The sequence below is a fragment of the Rattus norvegicus genome, chromosome 4, assembly GCF_036323735.1.
Source record: "Rattus norvegicus strain BN/NHsdMcwi chromosome 4, GRCr8, whole genome shotgun sequence".
NCBI classification, from domain to species: domain Eukaryota; kingdom Metazoa; phylum Chordata; class Mammalia; order Rodentia; family Muridae; genus Rattus; species Rattus norvegicus.
In genome coordinates, this window is record NC_086022.1 from 143,332,272 (window position 1) to 143,355,069 (window position 22,798).

The 22,798-nt window shown below is 42.2% G+C and overlaps 2 protein-coding genes across 5 annotated transcripts in view; both read left to right on the forward strand.

Annotated features, from left to right (window-relative positions):
* The window catches only part of Arl8b (ADP-ribosylation factor like GTPase 8B), a 43,984-nt gene extending 27,675 nt beyond the window's left edge, over window positions 1-16,309 (forward strand). Inside the window, exons 2-7 of one of the 3 annotated variants that reach the window (NM_001024332.1) lie at window positions 5,401-5,481; window positions 6,512-6,585; window positions 6,769-6,862; window positions 10,812-10,879; window positions 11,138-11,208; window positions 14,275-16,309. In NM_001024332.1, coding sequence (NP_001019503.1) covers window positions 5,401-5,481; window positions 6,512-6,585; window positions 6,769-6,862; window positions 10,812-10,879; window positions 11,138-11,208; window positions 14,275-14,324 — 438 coding nt within the window. In that variant the 3' untranslated portion in view covers window positions 14,325-16,309. The remainder of the gene's footprint in view (window positions 1-5,400; window positions 5,482-6,511; window positions 6,586-6,768; window positions 6,863-10,811; window positions 10,880-11,137; window positions 11,209-14,274) is intronic. The other 2 variants (XM_039108199.2, XM_039108198.2) reach the window with 2 other exon arrangements.
* A 2,408-nt stretch (window positions 16,310-18,717) lies between these two features.
* Window positions 18,718-22,798, forward strand: part of Edem1 (ER degradation enhancing alpha-mannosidase like protein 1) — a 34,705-nt gene continuing 30,624 nt past the window's right edge. Inside the window, exon 1 of one of the 2 annotated variants that reach the window (XR_010065628.1) lies at window positions 18,718-21,979. Coding sequence is in view for 1 of the 2 variants with exons in the window: in NM_001305279.1 (NP_001292208.1) it covers window positions 21,492-21,979 (488 nt within the window). In the remaining variant the exon portion in view is untranslated. The remainder of the gene's footprint in view (window positions 21,980-22,798) is intronic. The other variant, NM_001305279.1, reaches the window with a different exon arrangement.

Sequence of the window (22,798 nt, forward strand, 5' to 3'; positions counted from 1 at the left end):
TCACTTTGGGGCACTCATTGGTTGGCCATTTTCTCAGTCTCTGCTCTGTGATCCTGCACATCTTTTGGAAGGCTTTGTGGGTGGGTTGTTGTTCTTCTCCTTTCACCGGGAGGCCTGCCTGGCTACAAGAAGTTGCCACTTCAGGTTCATATCTGTTCCCCACTGGTAGGGGTCTCAGCTAGAGTCACCCCCCTTAGGCCCTCTGGGGCTTCTCCCCACCCCAGGTCTCTGACAAGTCCTAAGGATTGCCCCTACCACCCAGCTGATCTCCCTTTTCTCTCCCCTGCTCTCCCTGTCATCCCCTCCTTTGGTCCCCTCCCCATTCCCCCTTCTACTGATTTCCCTTTTCCCTTTTCCATCAATTTCCAGTGTCTTATTTTGTTTCCCCATCTTAAAAAGAGTCAAATATTCTCCCTTGTCCCCTCCTTGTTCTTGGGCTTCTTTGGGTCTGTTGATTATAGCGGGGTTATCCTGCTATGGCTAACTATCCTTTATGGCTAATGTCTGCTTATAAGTGAGTACATACTATACTATGTATGTCCTTCTGGGTCTATGTTACCTCACTCAGGATGACATTTTCTAGTTCCATCCATTTGCCTGCAAACTCCATGATGTTTTGTTTTTAATAGCTAAGTAGTATTCTATTGTGTATACCACATTTTCTGTATTTCTTTTTCAGTTGAGAGACATTTAATTTAGTATGTTTCCAGTTTCTGACTACTACAAATAAAGCTGCTATGAACATAGTTGAGCAAGTGTCCTTGTGGTATTCTAGCATATGTTTTGGGTATATGCCCAGGAATGGTATAGCTGGGTCTTGAGGTAGAACTATTTCCAATCTACCGAGAACCCACCGATTGATTTCCAGAGTGATTGCACAAGTTTGCACTTCCACCAGCTGTGGAGGAGTGCTTCCCTTGCTCTGTAACCTCACCAGCATGTGCTGTCCTTTGAGTGTTTGATCTTAGCCATTCTGATAGATGTAAGGTTGAATCTCAAAGGTGTTTTGATCTGCATTTCCCTGATGACTAAGGACTTTGAATATTTCTTTAAGTGCTTCATGGCCATTCCAGATTCCACTGTTGAGAATTCTCTGTTTAGCTCTGTACCTCATTTATAAATTGGGTTTTTTGGATTGTTGGTGTCTAGCTTCCTGAATTCTTTATATATTTTAGTTATTAGCCCTCTGTCAGATGTAGGGTTAGTGAAGATCTTTTCCCAATCTGTAGGCTGTCGCTTTGTCCTAATAATAGTGTCCTTTGACTTACAGAGGATTTTCAGTTTCATGAGGTCCCATTGACAATTGCCTCTTAATTGTGACTGTCAGTGTGGCCAGGAAGTGGCTAGTAAAAGGGGAATGTGTCAGTGCTTTCTGTTGTCTATCTTGCTGGGGACCAAACCCAGTCTTCTACAGAACTGGGCAAATGCTCATTATTAAGTGACTTCTAGCTCTTGGTCCTTCCTACTTCATTAAAATATCACTGAAGTATCAATTTACTTACCATAAAACTCACCAATTTCAGATGTGCAAATTAGTTATTTCAACACATGGTCTGAGTTGCATAGTTGTGGATAGACATATAGCTCTAACTCTTTCTTTCCCCATAAGACCCTTTATGGATATTTTGTAAAAGATGAAATCATAATATATGTGGTCTTTTGTGTTTGGCTTTGGTTTTCCTTTTAGACAGGATTTCACTGTGTAGACTAGGTGTAGACTAGGTGGTGTTAAACTTATGATCTTACTGCCTCAGTTTCCTGAGTGCTGGGATTACAGGCTGCTTGTACCATTTATCAGTGCAATTCAGGTAGTTCTACAGTTAGTCATTAAGAGAAGGATATGGGGAGAAAATAGTATGGTCATAAATTGAAGGAAAAAAAAGGATAGAAAAATAAAAATAAAACCCTCCCCATCCACCTTTAATTCAGGCAATAGCTTTAGCTTTACAGAAAAAGAATGTCAGTTTAACCCACAGGTCCAGGTGTTGACAGGCATATACCTCCTTGATTGACTCTGGCTCCTGTGAGAACCTTCTGGCTGTTGGCCTCACAGTAGGGTGAGCATTTTTAAGAGAAAGTGATCACATTGCAAGACTCAGGGTCAGGCTTAGCATGCAGCGCTGGTCTCTGAGAACTAGCTCTGGTAGGCATGGGAGTGACTAGTCTTTTCTCAGGTAGTGCTCCTGATAAACCAGCATGTCTTCTAGACCCCACATTGTAGTGCCACTATGGGGTCAAACTTTGAACATGAATTCTAGGGACACGAGCTGCATCCTGACTGTAGCATGTCAGAGATCCATTGTTGGCTTTTGAAGAGCCCCACACTGTTTCTGCTAGCAGCTGTGTAACACAGTCTCCTGCCCTCTGTACACAGCAAAGGTTTCAGCTTCTTTGCAACCTTCCTTTCTGTTTTTCAGACAGGATCCACCTGTGTAGTTCAGTCTTTGGCCTTACATTTGTGATTCTACTGCCTTAGCTTCCAAGTCAAGATGGGATTACAGGTGTATTTACATCCAGCCTAGAAACACTTCTTTTCTGAATTTTAAACTTTATTTTCTTAGTAGCTGTCTTAATGTTTTACAACACTATCTTTGTTTTAAAATGTGTTTCCCTAATGACTAGTGATGTAAAACATCTTTTCATGGGCTTATGTGTGTGTCGCACATCATGCTATCATTTTGATAGCACTAGGTTTTGTTGTTTGTGAGATAGTGGATCATTTTGTAGCTCTGGCTGCTTTCTGCATAGATCAGGCTAGCCTTGAACTCAAAGAGATCCTACTGCCTCTGCCTCTCAAGTGCTGGGGTTAAAGGCGTATGCCACCATGGCCCAACTAGCACTAGATTTTTTTTTTAATGTGTAATTTGTATGGACTGAATGTAGAGTTCTATGACTGTAATTCCAGCTTTTGGGAGGTAGAGAGAGGCAGGAGTATTTGCATAAGTTTAGGGTCAGCTGGAACTATTTAGTGAGACTATTTCAAGCAAACATATATTATGTGAAAATTCCGAGAGTGATGTTGTATATATTCGAAAGTAATGATTTCAGTTACTTAAATTTTTACTTTCTAGATCAAACAGAACACTGCTGAACTGACAGGAAACCAAAACAAAACAAAAAAAACTTTCTGAGTTCTGCACAGGAAATGAATTTGTAAAGTTGGAGTCCGTGTTGCTGAGAACTTAAAAGTATAGAATGCTGGTGTGGGTGACATAAAGTCACAGTACACAATAAACCAGTGTTGGGGCCTCACAGGAAAAAAAAAATCTTACTTGCTTGAGTTGTCTCTTGAGAGTAGTCCTGTTGTTTAACCAGCACCATGTTGACCAGTTCGGAAGTTCAACTGAGAAAGCTTCTAGTCGGTAAAGTGTCTAGGATAGAAACACATCCATTTAGCATTGACCGTGGTTCAGAGGATATGGTGTGGAATGTGAGACTCCTGAGTAATATGACAGTGTATAGAAGCTGTAAAAGATTAGAATAATAACCCAGTGGGTAAATCAGGTGCTTTGTGGAGTGATTTGGTAGCCATTAAATACTGAACACTGACAAAGGGTAGCAATAATTCTGACTGATGTGTTAACAAAGTTACTAATTTGTAAGATTTCTTTGGAATGTGGGAGATGAATCAAGACAATTTGAAACCATTCTAAATTTTTAATCTTTGATACATTGTAATATTACAACACAAATCTACTGTTTATTCAGAAATACACAATAATGGGAAAAAATGAGGACCCAGATGTTTATTTTTCTCTGTATGATGTTTAGCATGCCGTTTCTAATTAGGAAAGGGTAGATTTAAAAGCAGTGAGATATAATGGTTATTGGTCGTCCAGTTGAAAATAGAAACTTTCTGAAAGTACATAATCAAATTCCAAAGAGAGGAGTATTAAGTATTCCATTTATTTATGTGTTGAGTGTTTGCATGCATGTGTATGCGTACCATGACATGCATGTGTGTGTTCAGATGACTCACAAAAAACTCTGCTTTCTCTCAAGCTTGTTGGTAAGCGCCTATACCCGCTGAGCTGTCTTGCTGGCCCCGGATAAGCATTTTGAATGTAAAATATTAATAAAACTATTGTAAAGCATCTAATTTTAGTCTTAACACAGATACTAAAATTAAGCCAAAAAGGGAACAAATTGATTGATTCATAAAATGAAGTTCTAAATTAAAGTGCATTTTATTAGTTCTATTAGAGACAAACTGAAATAATCTACTCTTCAGTATTTTTTCTCAGAACTGTTTGTTTCAGCATTAAGTTTTAACATTTATTGCCAAAGCAGTTTAGCTACCGAAGAAAAAACTATAAAGTTTTCCTCTTGACTTCTCATTTCTTTGTGAAAATGTGTGGAGAAGTGAGAATTTGTAAATTTTCATGTCATACTGTAAAAACTCTTCTGCATTTAAAAGATTTCTTTTATGCGTGTGGGTATTTTGCCAGCAAGAATGTATCTCTACCATATGCATATAGCGCTCACACGCACCAAAAGAGGGCGTCAAATCCTTGGGACCGAATGACGTTACAGACGGTTATGAGCTGCCCTGTGGGTTCTGGGAATCAAACTTGGGCCGCCTGGAAGAGCAGGCAGTGCTCTTAGGCGCTGAGCTGTTTCCCCAGCTGCCCCTCACACTTTCTTTTTTTTTTTTTCTTTTTCTTTTTTTTTTGGAGCTGGGGACCGAACCCAGGGCCTTGCGCTTGCTAGGCAAGTGCTCTACCGCTGAGCTAAATCCCCAACCCCCACAATTTCTATTTATATATAGACCTATTTGGCCTAGAGATGGCTGTTGAGAATAGGCTGACCTTGAACTCACAGACACATGCCTGTGACACAAAGGTATATATATTACTGTGTTTGGCAAAAGTTTCCCTTTTCAATTTAGGAACATCTATAAGAAATACCAGTACATTTCCAAAATGCCCTTCTTTTGAGACGGGGTGTTGCCCAGGCCAGGCAGCTCTTAAACCTGTGGCTGTTCTGCCTTAGCACTCCTCCTTCTGGGATTACAGATGTGAGATGTACTGTCTGCCTCAAAATAATATATTTTTTTATTCACTTATTAGTAGTGTGTGTGTGTGTGTGTGTGTGTGTATGTATGTATGTATGTATGTATGTATGTGTGTAGTATGCTTACCAAAGTGCATATGTGGAGGTCAGAGAAGAACTTTGGGGAGTCATTCCTCACCTTTCACCTTTATGTGGGTTCTGAGATTGGACCTCAGGTTTCCAGGCCCATTTAGCAAGTGCTTCCCTGGTTCCAAAATACCCTTTTAAAAATCAGATGTTTCCATTTTAAAAATAGATACAAATGCAATATTGATAACTAGAAGATTATATAATGTTATGATTCTTTATTATTAATTAATCTAATTTAAAATGTTTTATTTTGTTTAGTCTGGTCAATTCAGTGAAGATATGATACCCACCGTGGGCTTCAACATGAGGAAAGTAACTAAAGGTAACGTCACAATAAAGGTATGTTGGATTCTTATACTTTACATGTATGTTGTATGCATTCATATGTATGTGTCTATATGTATATATGCATGCATGCATGTGTGTTATGTATTGTCCTTTTTATAATTGATTTAAATTGTAATCAGAAAAATTTCTGTTTTCTCTGCTTTTACCTGCTACTTACAATTGCCAGTAATGGATGACATGTTTTGAAAGACTGTAGATCAGTTATTGATGTTTTCTGATAGGTTAAAGTGTTTAAGAGATTAACTGTAGAAGCCCTTAAAAGTCAACTTACCATATGGGTTAGTAGAAGTAACATATCTTGAGAGTTCCAGAAAATAACAGTCCCATGTTCTGCCTGAGTAATGTTTTATATTGAAAGTTGGTAATTACTTACATTAATTTTAGCTCAGTATATTTCTGGTAGTAGATATTGTAACTCAGTTTTTTCTTCATTATTAAGCTTAAAGTGGAAACCAAAATAGGTGTAAAAAGTATAGCTCATTTTTAGTATAATTTCTTTTTAGTTCCTGTTAGGGGATTTAACTTTTTCTTGTAGCTCTTACTTTCATTCTGTAATTCTACGAGTTTAGGCCTCTAGCCTGAACCAGAGACCATTTTACCCAGTTCTTGTTGACAGATGTGCTTGCTAAGTTCTCTGTGGCTCTTTTGACAACAGTCTTCATGAGTTTTATGTAACCATATATAGCACAGTGCCTAATAGAGCAGGCCGAACAGTGATATTTTTATGGGAAATTCTAAGGGAAGGAATGTTGACTCTGGTACTTACAGAGCAATTCAAAATGATGCGCTTCACCTTTAGTAGACAAGCTGCTGTTTTGTTTTGACATCCACATCTGGACGTTGTGTGGTTTTGTAGATGTTAAGCTTGTTATCCTAAAGTTGTGTGGATCCATGATTAGGCCTGTATTGGCTAATAGTGATTAAGCATCACTTTATCATATTTGTCCAAGCAGGTCTTTGTGATTTCCTCATCAATGACTATGATGTATCTTTATTAAGAACTGCCTTGTTTTCATCACAGATCTGGGACATAGGAGGGCAGCCCCGGTTCCGGAGCATGTGGGAGCGGTATTGCAGAGGCGTCAATGCAATTGTGTAAGTTGTTGCCTCTTTTGTTGTTGTTTCCTTTTGCTCCCTTTTCTTCAAAGAATTTGTTTTGTAATGTCTGTTCACCAGCAGTCTTCAGTATTGTAAGTCTTGAGAAATGTAAAATCTATAACTGTAGTTTATTGAGACTATAGTGATAGCATATTGAGATCACTTTGCTTTCTTCTTAAGTTACATGATAGATGCTGCAGATCGAGAAAAGATAGAAGCCTCTCGAAATGAACTGCACAATCTTCTAGATAAGCCACAGTTACAAGGAATCCCAGTAAGTTTGGAGACTCTGTTTTTTATATTTGCAGTTACATATTTAACATTGGGATTGAGTCAATCTTGATATCCCTACAGATGGGTTTTAGGATCCCAAATTTCCACAAATATAGAAGCCTTAAGATTTTTGCTTCCCTTTACCCTTTCTTTTCTTTCCTTCCTTTCTCTCTCTTCTCTTCTCTTTTTTTTTTCTTTTCTTATCCTTGTTTGAGATTAAGCCTTATGATGTGGCCCTGGTGGCCTAGAACATGTGATTTTGTTGCCTCAGCCTCCCAAGTGTTGGAATAATGGTAGTTTGTCACCATACTGGCTTCTCAGGTCCTTTGTGGAAAATGGCATAGTATTTACATGTAAACTGCATACCTTCTTTCATGTTCTTTGAGTTACATTTGGATTACTAATAATATGTAACGTAGCAGAAGTGCTCTGTAATAGTTGCTGACTGTGCTGTTTAGGGAACCTCAGCAAAGGGAAGTCTGTACGTTCAGTGGAATTGTAGTACTCTCCCCTCCCCCAATATTTTTTGGCTTAGTTTTTTGTTTTTTTGAGACAGATTTCATTGTATCTCAGGGAGGCCTGCATCTTGCTACATAGCCCAGCCTGTGAGTCTAGATAATTATGTTTGCAATTAGTAAAATGTGTTTGTTTGTAAAGGTTAAGAGGAATGGCTCCAACATTGTAAAATTGAATATATCTTTCAGATCTTTCTCTACTGCTTATGGCATTTCCTCACTGAAGCAATTATTTGAAGTATTTTTGTTAAGAATTGTTTGTCTCACCTGGTGAGGTTGCTTATGTCTGTAATCCTTGTACTTGGGAAACTGGCAGGATTGCTATGAGTTCTAGGCCAGCCTGGAAAAGTTCTGTGTTGATGTAAAGATCTCTGTGTGGGAGAATAATCACTTTTCTGGAGTGTGTTCACAAAGACTAGGGTCACCTTTGCTCATTGTCTGCTGGATCCTGGATATTATACTGTCCATAGATGCCTTAACCTGATAGACACCAAACTGTGTAGTGAGAGCAGTGCTTGGTTCTGGGAATACTACATGCCAAGGGGGAAATAGATTGAGAGATTGAGTGGGCGTTTAATGGTGCAGTCTGGTGATCAATCAGTATGAAGACAAGCACAGAAGTGTCCAAGAATTGCAGACATTTATATAGGTAGAGCTGCAGGAGGAAGGTGAATCATGGAGATCTGAAGGGTGAGTAGAATGTGAAGGATGTGTCTTGTTGGTGGGTAGGGAAGAGTTCCAGGCACAGGCCCTTGGTGGAAAGAAGCAGTTTCCAGAACAAAGAGCCATGGGGATGTCTTAAGTTGAGTGACATGTGATCTGCATGTGACACACTTAAAGATTGCATGGGTTTAAACATATCACTGATACTGTTGTAGAATGAGCTGAAGTGGTGAAGAGGGGACTGATGATGTGAATGGTTTTAGGAAGCTTTCTTTGGAGTTCTGTGATAGGGTAGTGCTCAGGTCAGTCAACATGCAGGGAAGGGTTTTAGAGATGAAGGCAGCTGTGAGCCAAGTTATCTCATGGGAAGAGCTCTGTGTAATAGCAATTCTTAGGGTTTTCTTTTCCTATGAAACTTCTATCAATTTTGAACATTTCAGTGTGTGTGTGTGTGTGTGTGTGTGTGTGTGTGTGTGTGTGTGTGTGTGTCTGTCTGTCTGTCTGTCTGTCTGTCTGTCTGTGTGTCTGGGTTTATAGAAAAGGTCTCACTTCATATACCAGGCTGGCTTTGCAGTGAAATATCTGTCTGCTTCCAGAATATTGGAATAAAAGTCAGTGGCTACTAGAACTGGTCCTCATAAAATGTATTTTGTTCATATTTTCAATTCACTCCTCTTCCTAACTCCTCCCAAGTCCACCCTCACTCAGCTTTGGTCCCTTTAAAAATAGATTTTTTTGATGACCCACTGAATCCAGTTTATGCTGCTGTATTCTCATGTATGTGGGACTATCCATTGGAGCATGGTCAGTTTACCAGAGTCCACACCTTTAAAGCAAACTGACATTCCTCTAGAGGCCATTATCTATACTAGAGCCTCAGTTAGGGGTGGGGGTATTTGAGCTTCTTTCCCCCTTTTTGCTAGAATGTTGACGAGCTTGGTATTCAGGGTGTCTTTGACTCTAGGTTATGTGCCCATGTTGTTGTTGAAAGAAAAGCTGGAATCTCCGTGTCTGCATTTGATTGACACATAAACCCTTAGCTGTGAAGATTGTTTCTTTTCAAAGATAACTTCTTGGATCTAAATATGTAGAGAGACTGGCTCAGAATCACAGAGATCTGCCAACCTCTGCCTCACCTGACAACAGTGAAAGTTATGACTTTCTTTTTTTTTTTTTTTCTTTCTTTTTTTTTTCTTTTTTCTTTTTTTTTAATTAACTTGAGTATTTCTTATTTACATTTCGAGTGTTATTCCCTTTCCCGGTTTCCGGGCAAACATCCCCCTCCCCACTCCCCTTCCTTATGGGTGTTCCCCTCCCCACCCTCCCCGCATTGCCGCCCTCCCCCCATTGCCGCCCTCCCCCCAACAATCTAGTTCACTGGGGCTTCAGTTTTAGCAGGACCCAGGGCTTCCCCTTCCACTGGTGCTCTTACTAGGATATTCATTGCTACCTATGAGGTCAGAGTCCAGGGTCAGTCCATGTATAGTCTTTAGGTAGTGGCTTAGTCCCTGAAAGCTCTGGTTGCTTGGCATTGTTGTACATATGGGGTCTCGAGCCAACTTCGAGCTCTTCCAGTTCTTTCTCTGATTCCTTCAACGGGGGTCCTATTCTCAGTTCAGTGGTTTGCTGCTGGCATTCGCCTCTGTATTTGCTGTATTCTGGCTGTGTCTCTCAGGAGAGATCTACATCCGGTTCCTGTCAGCCTGCCCTTCTTTGCTTCATCCATCTTGTCTAATTGGATGGCTGTATATGTATGGGCCACATGTGGGGCAGGTTCTAAATGGCTGTACCTTCTGTGTCTGTTTTAATCTTTGCCTCTCTATTCCCTGCCAAGGGTATTCTTGTTCCCCTTTTAAAGAAGGAGTGAAGCATTCACATTTTGATCATCCGTCTTGAGTTTCATTTGTTCTAGGCATCTAGGGTAATTCAAGCATTTGGGCTAATAGCCACTTATCAATGAGTGCATACCATGTGTGTTTTTCTGTGATTGGGTTACCTCACTCAGGATGATATTTTCCAGTTCCAACCATTTGCCTACGAATTTCATAAAGTCATTGTTTTTGATAGCTGAGTAATATTCCATTGTGTAGATGTACCACATTTTCTGTATCCATTCCTCTGTTGAAGGGCATCTGGGTTCTTTCCAGCTTCTGGCTATTATAAATAAGGCTGCTGTGAACATAGTGGAGCACGTGTCTTTTTTATATGTTGGGGCATCTTTTGGGTATATGCCCAAGAGAGGTATAGCTGGATCCTCAGGCAGTTCAATGTCCAATTTTCTGAGGAACCTCCAGACTGATTTCCAGAATGGTTACACTAGTCTGCAATCCCACCAACAATGGAGTAGACATCTCGGAATGTACATCACAGCCTTAGAGTTTTTGTTTAATGCTGTAGATTAAATCATTGGATTTCATGCATGTGTGCTATGGCTTGGGTTTAGAGGTCAGATGATCCCACAACTTATGGGAATCCTTTCACCCCTTCTGTTATGTGAATTGAACTCAGGTCATCAGCCTTTCCCCACTAACCCATCTCTCAGCTCCAAGAGTATCAGACATTGAATATTTTAAATAAAAGTTGGCCACAGACTGAATTGAGGCTTGGCTGCTAATCACTCAAACGTGCTTTTATTTATTTAATACTTCTCATGTGCACTTTAAGATTAAGGCATATGTAACATGAAAGCAGTTTTGGTGTATTAAGATACTATAATATGTTTCTGTGACCTTTTTATACATGAGACTTACTCATAATCTTTTCTTTTTAAAGGTACTAGTACTTGGAAACAAGAGAGATCTTCCAAATGCCTTGGATGAGAAACAGCTAATTGAAAAAATGTAGGTCCTAAGAAGAGCAATGTTGACAGGCGTGTTTGTGTATTATAGACTGCCCTCTGTTTTGTAAGCATAAAAATGTTACTCAGAAATGATCGTGCCATGTTCTTAGTTTGATGAACTAGGCAACAAGAAAGTAGATCTTTAAAACTTAATTAGTGGAAAGTATTCTTTTGTATAGTAGTGACCATGAATGAGCCTGAGTAGAGTGTGATGAACCTGACAGTGGCCATCAGTGCTGACCAGTTGTGTTTCTTATAGGAACCTGTCTGCTATTCAAGATAGAGAAATTTGCTGCTATTCAATTTCTTGCAAAGAAAAGGATAATATAGGTAAGGAATGGTGGTTTTGGAAAAAATGAGTGCTATGGAGAAGGACCCTGCTTTTCCCTGTATGTATGGGAATGAGGATATTGTTAGATGGTGGGATTTTTTTTCTTTTAAATGTATGCTTATATTTTTAACTGTTACCTTAATTATTACCCTAGGAGACATAGCAATGTATGGTGACATTTTCTTTTGTTTCTCATAACTGGAAAGGATAGAGACCTCTAAGCATCTCTCAATCCCTATAGCAAAGAATTAGCACAGAATGTCAGTGGAAGGAAGGCTGCTCCTCACTTCACGTTTTAGGGCTCTGTACTTTTCTTTAAACCCAACTACTTTAAATATTTTCTAATATTTACTAAATTAGAAATGGAAAACTTTGGGAGGAAACATAATCTTTTATTACTGTCAAGAATCAGCCAGATAATTTTCTAAAGGAACAAGAACAACAACAACAAAATGGTCAGCCAGGCAGGGTGGTGGATACCTGTAGTCCTAGCTCTTGAGATGCTGAGGCAGGAAGATTACTGTGAGTTTGAGGCCTGACAGGGATACATGGTGAGTGCTAGGCCAGCTACAGCTTGGTAGCAGAGCCCTGTCTCAGAGAGAGGAGTAGGGACAGGCGGATGAGAGAAAGGAAGTCTTGGGTTCATTTATTAAGGGTTTGGCCATGGTGGTAAGAGTTGAGTAGTGTTTGAGGCTGATCATGGCTCACTAGGGTGAAGTAATAGTTTGTAATTTCAGTGCTTCATGTGTTCAGTGTCACTGAGACTCCTAAAGCTAGATTAGTTTCAAACTGGGCTTTATAGGAATCAGAATGCCTATATATGTGGAGCAAGAAATAAAATTGATAGCCAAATGGAATATTGAGTTATCAAGATGTTAATTTCCAACATTCTTACATACTTTAGTTCCACAAATATGAATTTAATGAATTGCTCCAAAAGGTATTTACGTGCACATGGTTTTGTGTCTTTACTGTCCCCTCATGTGCCAGGGGTGGTGTCCTGATTTGAGCACTGTGTCCTGGAAACATGAGAGAGAGTGTTTATTCCTATATCCCTGTGACTGTAGAGTATCTTATCTTCCTTCTGTGTTTTGTCTGACATTGAGATCTTACCTGTCTTTGGGATCTTACCTTCTGTCCAGTGGTTCTGAAGGATAGAAATTTTTTCTTTTTAAGTTTCTTAAATATGATAATGTGGTCATTTTACTTCAGGCTTACTTTTCCCTTCGATTTCACACTGGTGTAGTAAAAGATGTAAAGATGTGTTTCAACAATTGTCAAATCATGGTCACTTTTGTAGAGCTCCCAGCACTAATCTATACTTGGAATATGTGGTCTACAATTTCTATAATATGTATTAGCTGGGAATGTGTAAGACTGAATTTAGTTATCTTTCAAACTATATATAGATAGAGTGCTGCATCTAATGGGTTCTCCCATAGCCTCGAGGTAGTTAGTACATTTTAAAGAGCTCAGGACAGTAATTCAGTGTTTGACTTAGCTGCCTTCTCGGTCTGTGGATTTCCCCTGGCTCTCTCTTGGCCCTGTAGCTTTGACTGTGTGTTGGTTCCTTGTTAGTTGCCTCTCTTCTGCAGATCTTTAGGATTAAAATGCCTCTTGTCAGATCCTCTAGAATTTGAGATGTGAGAGCGACTCGGGAAGCAAACCAGTTGTGCCTAGGCATGGTTGGCACATGCTTTTAATCCCAGCACTGGGGAGGCAGAAGCAGGTGTGTTTCTGTGGACCTGAAGCTAGCCAGGGTAAATAGACAATATTTTACTGGGCCAGAGGATTTGAGTCTTCCCAGTCTGCCTCTTCCTCAGCTTCTCTGTATACTGTGCTTGGGTTGCTTCAGGTTTTTATTCCTTCCTGTCCTGTCCAGTTCAGCTTAGGCAGGCTGCTTATTGTAGCCCTCCCAGTTCTACTGTACTTGCTGGCTTGTTAAAATAAGCTAACATAGCTTCCTTATTTCAGATTCTCTAATAATTTCCTGTTGACTTGAATAAAGTCCTAACTTGTTAGCCTCACTTTAGCTTAGTGGTTTTCAAATACATGTGCTTCCCCAGGAGATACTGCTTTTAAATTAATTTTTAGTGCAGACTGATGGGTTTCATTATGACAGTTGCATGCACAAAAATTATACTTTACTCACATTCTTTCTTCCCCTTTGTCCCCTCCCTATTCCTTTCAGTTCACTTTTCTCCAAGTGTCCCTCCCATCTCTATTTTTAGGCCTCGTGTGTGTGTGTGTGTGTGTGTGTGTGTGTGTGTGTGTGTGTGTGTGTACGTGTGTACACATGTGCGGGATTACACATGTGTGGGCGGGCAGATGGCATAGTTTTGTTCTTTATGACTGAATAAAACTGAGACATTTTGTAATGTCTAGAAACATTTTGATCGTCACAGTGGTACTGGACATGATAATGGCACAAAATGAGTGGTTAAGGCCGTGGATGCCCTAAAACATCTGTGGGGCACAGGAAAGCTTCACCTCGTTAAATGGGAACATTCAGCCTGAAGGGCCACAATGACAAGGATATGAAGCCCTGGTCTAGCAATGCCCTTCTCCTTGTGCCTTAGCTGTGACTTAGCAGTCCCTCCTCTACAGTGAGTGATGTCTTCTGAGACTTCGTGTTTTTGTTGTTTCCTTTGAAAGCCAATCTCTGAGTGACTTCAAAGCTCAAGTGATTATTTTACTTTCTACTACAAATACAAGTTTCTTGGTCAGAGAGTTTCTTTTTTTTTTTTTTTTTTTTTGTTCTTTTTTTCGGAGCTGGGGACCGAGCCCAGGGCCTTGCGCTTCCTAGGTAAGCGCTCTACCACTGAGCTAAATCCCCAACCCCAGAGAGTTTCTTTCATATCTGCCTTCCTGGCAGTTTGTGCTTAGCTCCTGATCTGACGGGTAGTATTATGGTCCATGTCTGGTAGTTTCTCACATTGCCCTGTGGAAGCTCAGACAGTGCACTGCAGATGTAGAAGAGACCTAGCACTGTGAACATCTAATGTATTATCTGTGCGTTGATTTCTTAATGCTGATCTCTTAACTCTCACTTTCCCCATCTTTAGATATCACACTTCAGTGGCTTATTCAACACTCAAAATCCCGGAGAAGCTGAGACATCTTCTGAGTCTTCCAGTCCTTCTTGGCTATAATCCTAGAACTACTGTCGTTCCTCTGAAGTACTTCCCAGAACATGGTCCTTCCTAAACCCAAGAAATTGCCTTTTTCAGAGTTTATTTCTCATGTGCACTGCTGAAGATGTGTATTCCTATCCTTCATAACAAATCAGCTGGAGTTGTCATGATAAAAGTCAGCGCACACTAAAAGGCTTCACACATGTGTCAAGTGTGTTGAGGCCTGTTCTCTTTCTTTCTTTCTATTTTAAAAACACCCACATTTTTGACCATCCTAATTAAGAAAATTGCATATTACCATTCTGGTCTTTCTGGGCCAGATTTTTGTAGTGGTTTTCAGTAAATGTCTACCTATTTCATTACAGAGTCCAGTAGCTTCTACTGGTACTGACTTGATGCAGCATGGAATTCCTAGTGCCACACACAGTATTTAGACAAACTTTAAGCCTGACTTCTGTGGGATACGGGCATACTGTTTATCCCATCTCACACATGCATGTGAAATGTAGACTTAAACTGTAGGAATAATTGGTCTGCCAGTAGTTAACAGAGGCACCAGGTCAGAACAGAACACTGGAGATTTCCTACCTGGTGAGTTTTAAAAACTGCTGTCTGAAACTCCTTTGTCACCAGATAGCACTGGGGAGATGGGGAGGAGTTACAGCATGCTCTTTTGTATCTGTCCAGATCATCAGTTTTTTTCCCCCTTTTAACACACTTTTTTAAAGGGATGGGAATCACAGATTTTCTTTTTCCCAAAGGCTTTCATGAGTTTAGAGCATTCCAGCTAGTGTAATAAACCCTTTAAGAATGTCTAACTTCATATGAACACACGTCTGTTATTTGTCTCCAATCACCCACCCTGTGCTGCTGCATGATACCCTTAACTCCTGACTTTTTATATCTAGTCATGAAGTTGACTTTCAGCACAAAGGATACTTATAAACAAATTCTTATTTTTTTCTTACCAATGTAAGGTTTGGCACTCTTTTCACTGGTGCCACTCGACTTACTGATTGTGACAACTCTAGGCCTGCCTGCTTCATCTAATGTAATCATGTGCAACGTCTGCAGGTTGTTTAATGACCGGCCACACCGAGAACAGAGGAACCAATGCTGTTTATTGTTTGCTTCTATGATACAGAGCTGTACAAAAACTTACAATGAACATATTTTGTAGCTTAGTGATCCACGTACATAAAGGGACATATTAATAATGGTTGACTTAGAAACCGTTACTCATGCCGATGTAGTAGATAAAGCCCATGGCCCACCTGCTTATGTGTTGCTCACACTGTGTGTGATTTGTCTCTTCTGTCAAGCAGCACCCATGTCAACAGTACATATTCATATGTGTTGAGCACTCCAAGTGTAGTCAATAGTACCTGAATACCGCTTTAATTTATAGACTGCCACGGCCTTAAGAACATTCTGTACAGATAACTGCACTGTGTTGCACAGACACTACTTGTTTTCTCCATTCACGTTTTTAATGAGTAGAATCTGGGCTTTAAAGTTCTCTTCTTATTTTCATGGAGGCATGTTGCACTCTTCCTGAATGGGATAGGTGGTTTAAATAAAAGGATATTTAAACTTTGCTCCTGTAGCCGGACATGACTAATGGTCATTGTGAACCATTTCAAAGAATGTGGCAACTTGCTTGTGCCTAGAAGGAGGGATTGGAACCAGAATGTTTAACTAAGCGGGGACTGTGTAGCTTTTTGTTAATTGACCTATAGAAACCTTAATTTGTTTATGTGTCTTTCCATTGCTTTCCAGCATTTCAGGACATCTAAAAGCTACTACCAACATTTTCCTGTGCATAACCTCTGCATGTGAAAACCTAACAGTTACTGAACTTTGTAAATACGTACATTTTTTATTTAGGTGTGGATGCATTTTTTGTCTGTTTACTGCTCCTCTCAGCTTTATTCAATAAACTTGCATTTTGAGGGTTGCATTGACAGTCTTACCTTAAAATGTATATCATGATGAAGGATGCAGAGCTCTGACTGGAGTGGGGGAATAACCACTGTGGAAAGGGCTCCACAGACCGTGTGCTGGGAAGGTCGTCATTTCAGCTGTCAGAGGTGTCGGTGGGATGAACTAGAAATAAACGTTTACAGCGACTCCAAAATTCTGCTATGACCCCCCCCCCCCCTTGCTCGGAGAGGATTCTATTACTTACACATTGTCGTGAGTGGCACTTGGTGGATAGGTAGGTACTGAGGATTGAGTCTAATCTTCGCTAATGCTAGGCAGGCACTCTGGTGCTACTTCTCTCCCTAAATCTAGGACTTTTCAGTGGTAGGGCCAAGTCAAGAATTTTATCATTCAGCTTATTTAAGAAAATTACAGTGTCAGAAACTGAACCTAGGCTCTTGCATAGTCTAGGAAAGCCCTGTACCACTGAGCTACATCCCAGCTTTAAAAATAAAAATCAAAGCCATAATTAACAAATTTCAATGTCTACTTCAGAATGCAAATATTTTCATCCTCTGGTTTTGGGGTTGAGGAGATGGCTTAATGGATAAAGCACTTGTCTCTTAAACTGAGGTTGGGATCCCCAGCAGTAGGTGGTAGACCTGTATCATGGTTTGTCTGCAATCCCAGAACTGTAGAGCCTGTCAGGGTAGAGAGAGAGGCATCAATGTGGCCAGCTACACTAGCTGAGGTGAGCGAGCTCTGGGGCCATCTGAGATACACTGCCTCAGTAGTTACCCAACATATCCTCTGCGCTCCAAGTGTAGACACCTCTGTACTCCCATACATGGGAATATACATATACAGGCATGCACACCATACACATGAAGAAATAAAAATAGTGATTTTTTCCAAAGCCCTATTTTTATAGAGTAAGGCATTTGTCCCATTTCGTTAATGTTATCATGGATTATAAGCTATGTGGAGTTTTAAAACGAGCCATTGTAGAAGTGGTTTGAGTTTGGCTGTTGTCGTGTGTTCTGTCATTCTGCAACCCTGGGTATTTGGTTTGGCATTTCTATCACAAGAATGTACTATGGAGAAATTGACATTAATAAGGACTGTGAGTCTGGAGGGGCTGGAGAATACAAAGTACACATTTAGCTTAGTTCAGAAACAGAAACTTCATTATTTCCAAGTGCTTTTTTTTCTGTTTTGAGACAAGGTTTTGTTTTGTGTCCCAGGCTGGACTCATACTCAGGATCTTGCACCCTCAGCCTCTTGAGTGGTGGGATGATGGGTATGTGGCTCAAAATAGATTTCTAAACTTTGTCTTTTTGACTATGATAAAGTAAACTGGGTGTTTTGGACCATGGCTGCTTTAGTGTACTTCATTCATTCATTCATTCATTCATTCATTCATTCATTCATTCATTCATTCGGAGCTGGGGACCAAACCCAGGGCCTTGCACTTGCTAGGCAAGTGCTCTGCCACTGAGCTAAATCCCCAACCCCAGTGCACTTTATTTTTGTGTGGGAAAGTGATTTCCTTTTGCATCTGACATTGAAGCATGTTGATTTGGTAATTACAGCCTCTCAGAAGGTCTGGAAGGTAGAAGCCAGTCTGTAACACCCTGCTGGCCAAGGACTCTGGAAATGTAGCACTGTGAGATCACCGTGCTTGTTATTTAAACTATTAACATTTTATTGAAAATGGAATATTCTGCCCCCAACAGTGCACACTTGTGAGTCAGGAGACTGAGGAGAAAAGTTGTCATGCAAATAGTAGCCTTACAGACTTCCTCTAAGTTTGCTCTTTTACAAGTTGGCAGTGCATGGCAGGTGTTTCCTGTTGGTAAATATCCTTCACAGACTTCTGTTTAAAACTGAGCTATTAATAAAAGTGGGTGCCCTTGTCATTGATGCCTCATGTTTCTCAGGGAAAGAGGAACAGGTCAGTGACATTCTAGATAGAATGCAGGAGTAGACTCAATCTAAGCAGTAGGGGAGTCACTGGCAAAAGGGAATGTAGTGAAGAAGCATTAGTTTAACATGCTCATGCCTGATGCCGATGAGGGTCAGATTAGCACTTGGGGGAATGCCCCCTTTTCTTTGTCATTGACTGGTGGTATCCCCCGTGAGTTGCTGAAGTCTTTCCAGTCTATCCAATGAGGATTCCTAACCAAGCTTCTTAGTGATTCCGGCACACTAGAGGTGTGAATAGTAGCTAATGCGTGTGTGCGCACGTGTGTGCGTGTACACACACACACACACACACACTCACTCACTCCCCACTTGCTTAGTGACTGTGTTTACTGGGTTTACAGAACCATGCAGACCTCTGGCTTCCCTTTGACATGGGAAGCAGAACGGCAGCCAGTCAGTTATTGTATCTCCCTCCCTTTTGTCATCTGTGACAGTGTCCAGCCTTCAGTTGTTACACAGTATGCTCCACATGATGGGTTATTTTGTTTCTGTGTCTTTTAAACTTTATATCCATTTTTATAATTTATTTAGAGTCCTATTCTTCAAAGAGAAATTCACATTGCTATTGTCTGTTAAACCGTCTGCCTCAGTCCACAGAAAGACTGAACATTAAGGTGATTTCCCTTTGTGACAGTATAAGTAAGAAAGTGGGGGGGGGGTATGTGCCCACAGGTAGGGTACACACATAATATCAGTTCTTCATGGGTAGGTGCAGCATTTGGGCTAGCAGGACTGGGGGAAGGGAAGGAAGCTCACTATCTTTTATTTTTAGGGACAGTTGACTCACTACACTGCTCAGGCTAGTCTTAGTCTTTTGGTCTTAAAGCAGTCCTCTTTCCTTAACATCTGAGGAGGACTTCACGCATTATGAAGACCAAGCTGCCTCAAACTTAAAGAAATTTGCCTGCCTCTGACTATGAAGTGCTGGGATTAAAAGTGTGAGCCACCCCGGCTGGCTGGATAAGTTAACTTTTAATAGGTAAAGTTACTTGTTTCAGAAATTAACAGTCCACAAGAGATTGTCTTGGTCCCACCCACATAAAAGTAACCTTTGCCTAGCGACTTACAAGTTTCTTATTCATACAAAATACAGTCTCATCCTTTTTTTTTCTTTTCTTTTTTTCTGGAGCTGAGGACCGAACCCAGGGCCTTGCACTAAATCCCCAACACCCCCCCCCCCCCCCCCCCCGCCACACACACAGAGTCTCATTCTTAACAGGGCCTACTACTACAAGTTTTTTGTTTGTTGGTTTTTTTGTGTGTTTTTGGGCTTGAGAGAGTTTGTGGTATTGTTTATGTCTTAAAATGGGGAATATTTTGCAGCAGGGGAAACAGGTGCAGAAACTAACTTAGCAAGGTTATGAAGGCAAGATTCTGATTGGATTCTCAGCTGTCTCTTTGGAGCTGCACAGTAAAGCTATAACTAAAATGAAAGTGACTTTCATGCTTGTCCTGAGATATTTTTATGAGAATGTATGTATTTAGAAAAACCTATCACAACCCTTTTCTCGTGTGTGTGTGTGTGTGTGTGTGTGTGTGTGTGTGTGTGGAGAGAGAGAGAGAGAGAGAGAGAGAGAGAGAGAGAGAGAGAACAAGAGTGTGCTAGGTATGGTGGTTCAAGATTATAATATCTTACTTGGAGCTGAGACAGGAGCATTACAGGCTGGAGGCAAACTAGGGCTGCATAGTGAGATCCTGTCTCAGAATTTGTTTTCATATTTAAGGCTGGGTATTCTGATTAGATAGAGATGTCTTAATTTCATCAGCTACATTCAGTCTGAGAATGAATTCAATCTGAGGGCCAGTCACAGATACTCCACTTTAGTTTTTTAAAAAATGAAGATAAAATAGGAATACCGCCATAGTGTTCCAAAAACCTGTTCTACTGACACTTATTGTTGTGCCATGGAAAGCATTTTTCATAAGCTGGGTGGTTTTCTCTAGTTATTAGACTCATCTTTTAAAATCAGGACAGCGTGAGAACAGTTGCTGTCACAGTGGCTGACAGCTGACTAGAGTGCAAGATAAACTTAAGCTAAAATTTGCACAGAAGTAGCTTAAGGAGGAAACAAAGCATATCTTAATGTTCATATTCAGTTTGTGTTAGCTCCAGGGAGGGAGGCAGAAACAGTTAAGAACTGGAGTGAGTTGGTCCCCAGCAACTTAGTCCAGTCACTTTTCTCTCTCATTCTCTTCCTCCCCCCCACCCCCAATACTGCTTGGGCCTTTGTCTCTCACAAAATAAGCTCTTACAGGCGCTCCAAGTGTAGAAAGCCACAGCCCTTAAAAAATGAAATCTGTAACCTTAATTATAGGAATTAGGACTTAAAAGGGATTAAACCCCAAATCTGCCCTACATTTCCAAGGTTGCGCCGCCTTGCACTGTGGAGATGATGGGAAGGTCAGGAAAAGATGTTTAAATAGATTTGATGAAAATGATTTGGTGTTACTCTCCAATCTCGCTTTGATGGGGATTGGATGTGATTTCGGAGTATTTTAGAAGTATCATGAATGATTCTTCCAAAGTAAGGCATTCCACTAAAAACAAACAAAAAAAAAACCCCAAACAAACAAACAAACAAACAAAATCAGGACAACAAAAACTGGATGACATTTCATGCAGTCTTGACCGGGGAAATCTAGACCTTCCCTAGATATTCATTCCTAGTAGGTACCTCCTTTGCTTAAAGGCCCTGCCCCTTAGCTTTCTCACCCTTACTACTCCAGACCTGGACGGGCTTTCTCCTATCCATCTTCAAGAAACATTCTGTTCAGGAACAACATTTACTCGGGCTAGGGTGGGTCAGAGGCCGCGTCAGTGTCCGGCTCCTGGAGCTCCCGTGCCGCGCTCTTATTGGTTGGAAGTTCTTTCCCCAAAAGCCGGAGCCACCTAGGCTCGCCACGCCAGCTAGACCAGACTCGGAACCGCCCAGGGGGCGTGGCCCGGCGGCGGGGCGGGGCCTTGCAGTCCCGGTGGCCTATAGAGCTGGAGGGAGTCCCCGGCCGCGCCCCTCGAGGCCGGGCCCGTGCGAGGCCAATCCGGGGCGACCGGCGGGCGAACGCGGGGCCAGGCGGGCCGGGCAGGTCCGCGGGGCGGGGGACAATGGATCAGTTCCTGGTGCGTCACGAGGGAGTTCCTTAAAGGGGAAGTGAGCGGGCTCCCGGCGGACGCGCGGGGAGGCCGTCGGCTGGGGACGCGCCCGGCGCTTCAAAATAATGCCCGCGGCGGCCGCGCGACCATGCAATGGCGAGCGCTCGTCCTGGGGCTGGTGCTGCTGCGCCTCGGCCTCCACGCAGTGCTCTGGTTGGTCTTCGGGCTGGGGCCCAGCATGGGCTTCTACCAGCGGTTTCCGCTCAGTTTCGGCTTCCAGCGCTTGAGGGACCCCGACGGCTCGGGGCCAGTTGGTCCTCCGGGAGGCCCGTCCTGGCTTCATCGGCCAAGGCGCGGGACAGAGGGGCGGCTCGAGACCCCGCCGGGACCAGGGCCGGGACCGGGCGTGTGCGGCCCGGCGCACTGGGGCTATGCTTTGGGCGGCGGTGGCTGCGGCCTGGACGAGTACGAGCGGCGCTACAGCGGCGCCTTCCCGCCGCAGCTGCGTGCCCAGATGCGCGACCTGGCGCGGGGCATGTTCGTCTTCGGCTATGACAACTACATGGCGCACGCCTTTCCGCAGGACGAGCTCAACCCCATCTACTGCCGCGGCCGGGGGCCTGACCTCGGAGACCCGTGAGTAGCCCGCGCGCTGCCTTCCGCCCCTCCGAGTCTTTGAGAGGACACCAGGGTCTTTAGGATCCGCCGTAGTCCGAGGTTCCTCTTCTCCGCTACCCGGTGGACTGCCATCCTCTTGATTCTCCCTGACCCTCCAAAGTTCTGGTCCCTGACATTTTCTGTTGCAGATGGGGAAACTGAGGGCCAGAGACCGGAAGGGACAGTCACAGTGTCCCTCGCTTCAGATGGACACATTAAGTGCTAGTTATATAGGTTTCCCTTGGAAAACTCAGCTTCAAAACGAGCCTTCCCCTTTCCTGATCAAAATGCCACACCCAAAGCTTTTTAATATGAACATTAAGGAGCGGGTTCCTAGAAAGGGGTCATCCAGTGAGTTGGACACCGGGTTGGGATGAGGGGTTAAGCGTTTCTCCTTCCCAGGGACCGCTTCCTAGACTGAGGGGAGCTTGTTGGGAGGGATGGTAGTTGCCTGGCTCAGATTTGCCATCTGGATCCTCGAAGGATGATTTCTTAGGCGCAGAGTTGACTGACACCGTCAGTGCTTGGTATCATCGTAAACACCAGTGGGGTGATGGTGCTGTCAGAAGGTCAGCCAGTCCTAGCCCACTAGCCACGTATGGGAAGGTGGAGTTCCGGGGTTACTCTAGTGGACTTCAAAGTCCAAGAGAGCAGGACATCCAGCCAAGTTCCTCCTCCCTGAAGGGTGTGCACTGCCACAGTCCCAGTCAGGCTGGTTGGTGACTGTGATGTTTCCCTCTCCTTAGATGGGAGTGTAGTTGGGGTGTTCATTGTCTTGGCATTCTACATGGAAACTTG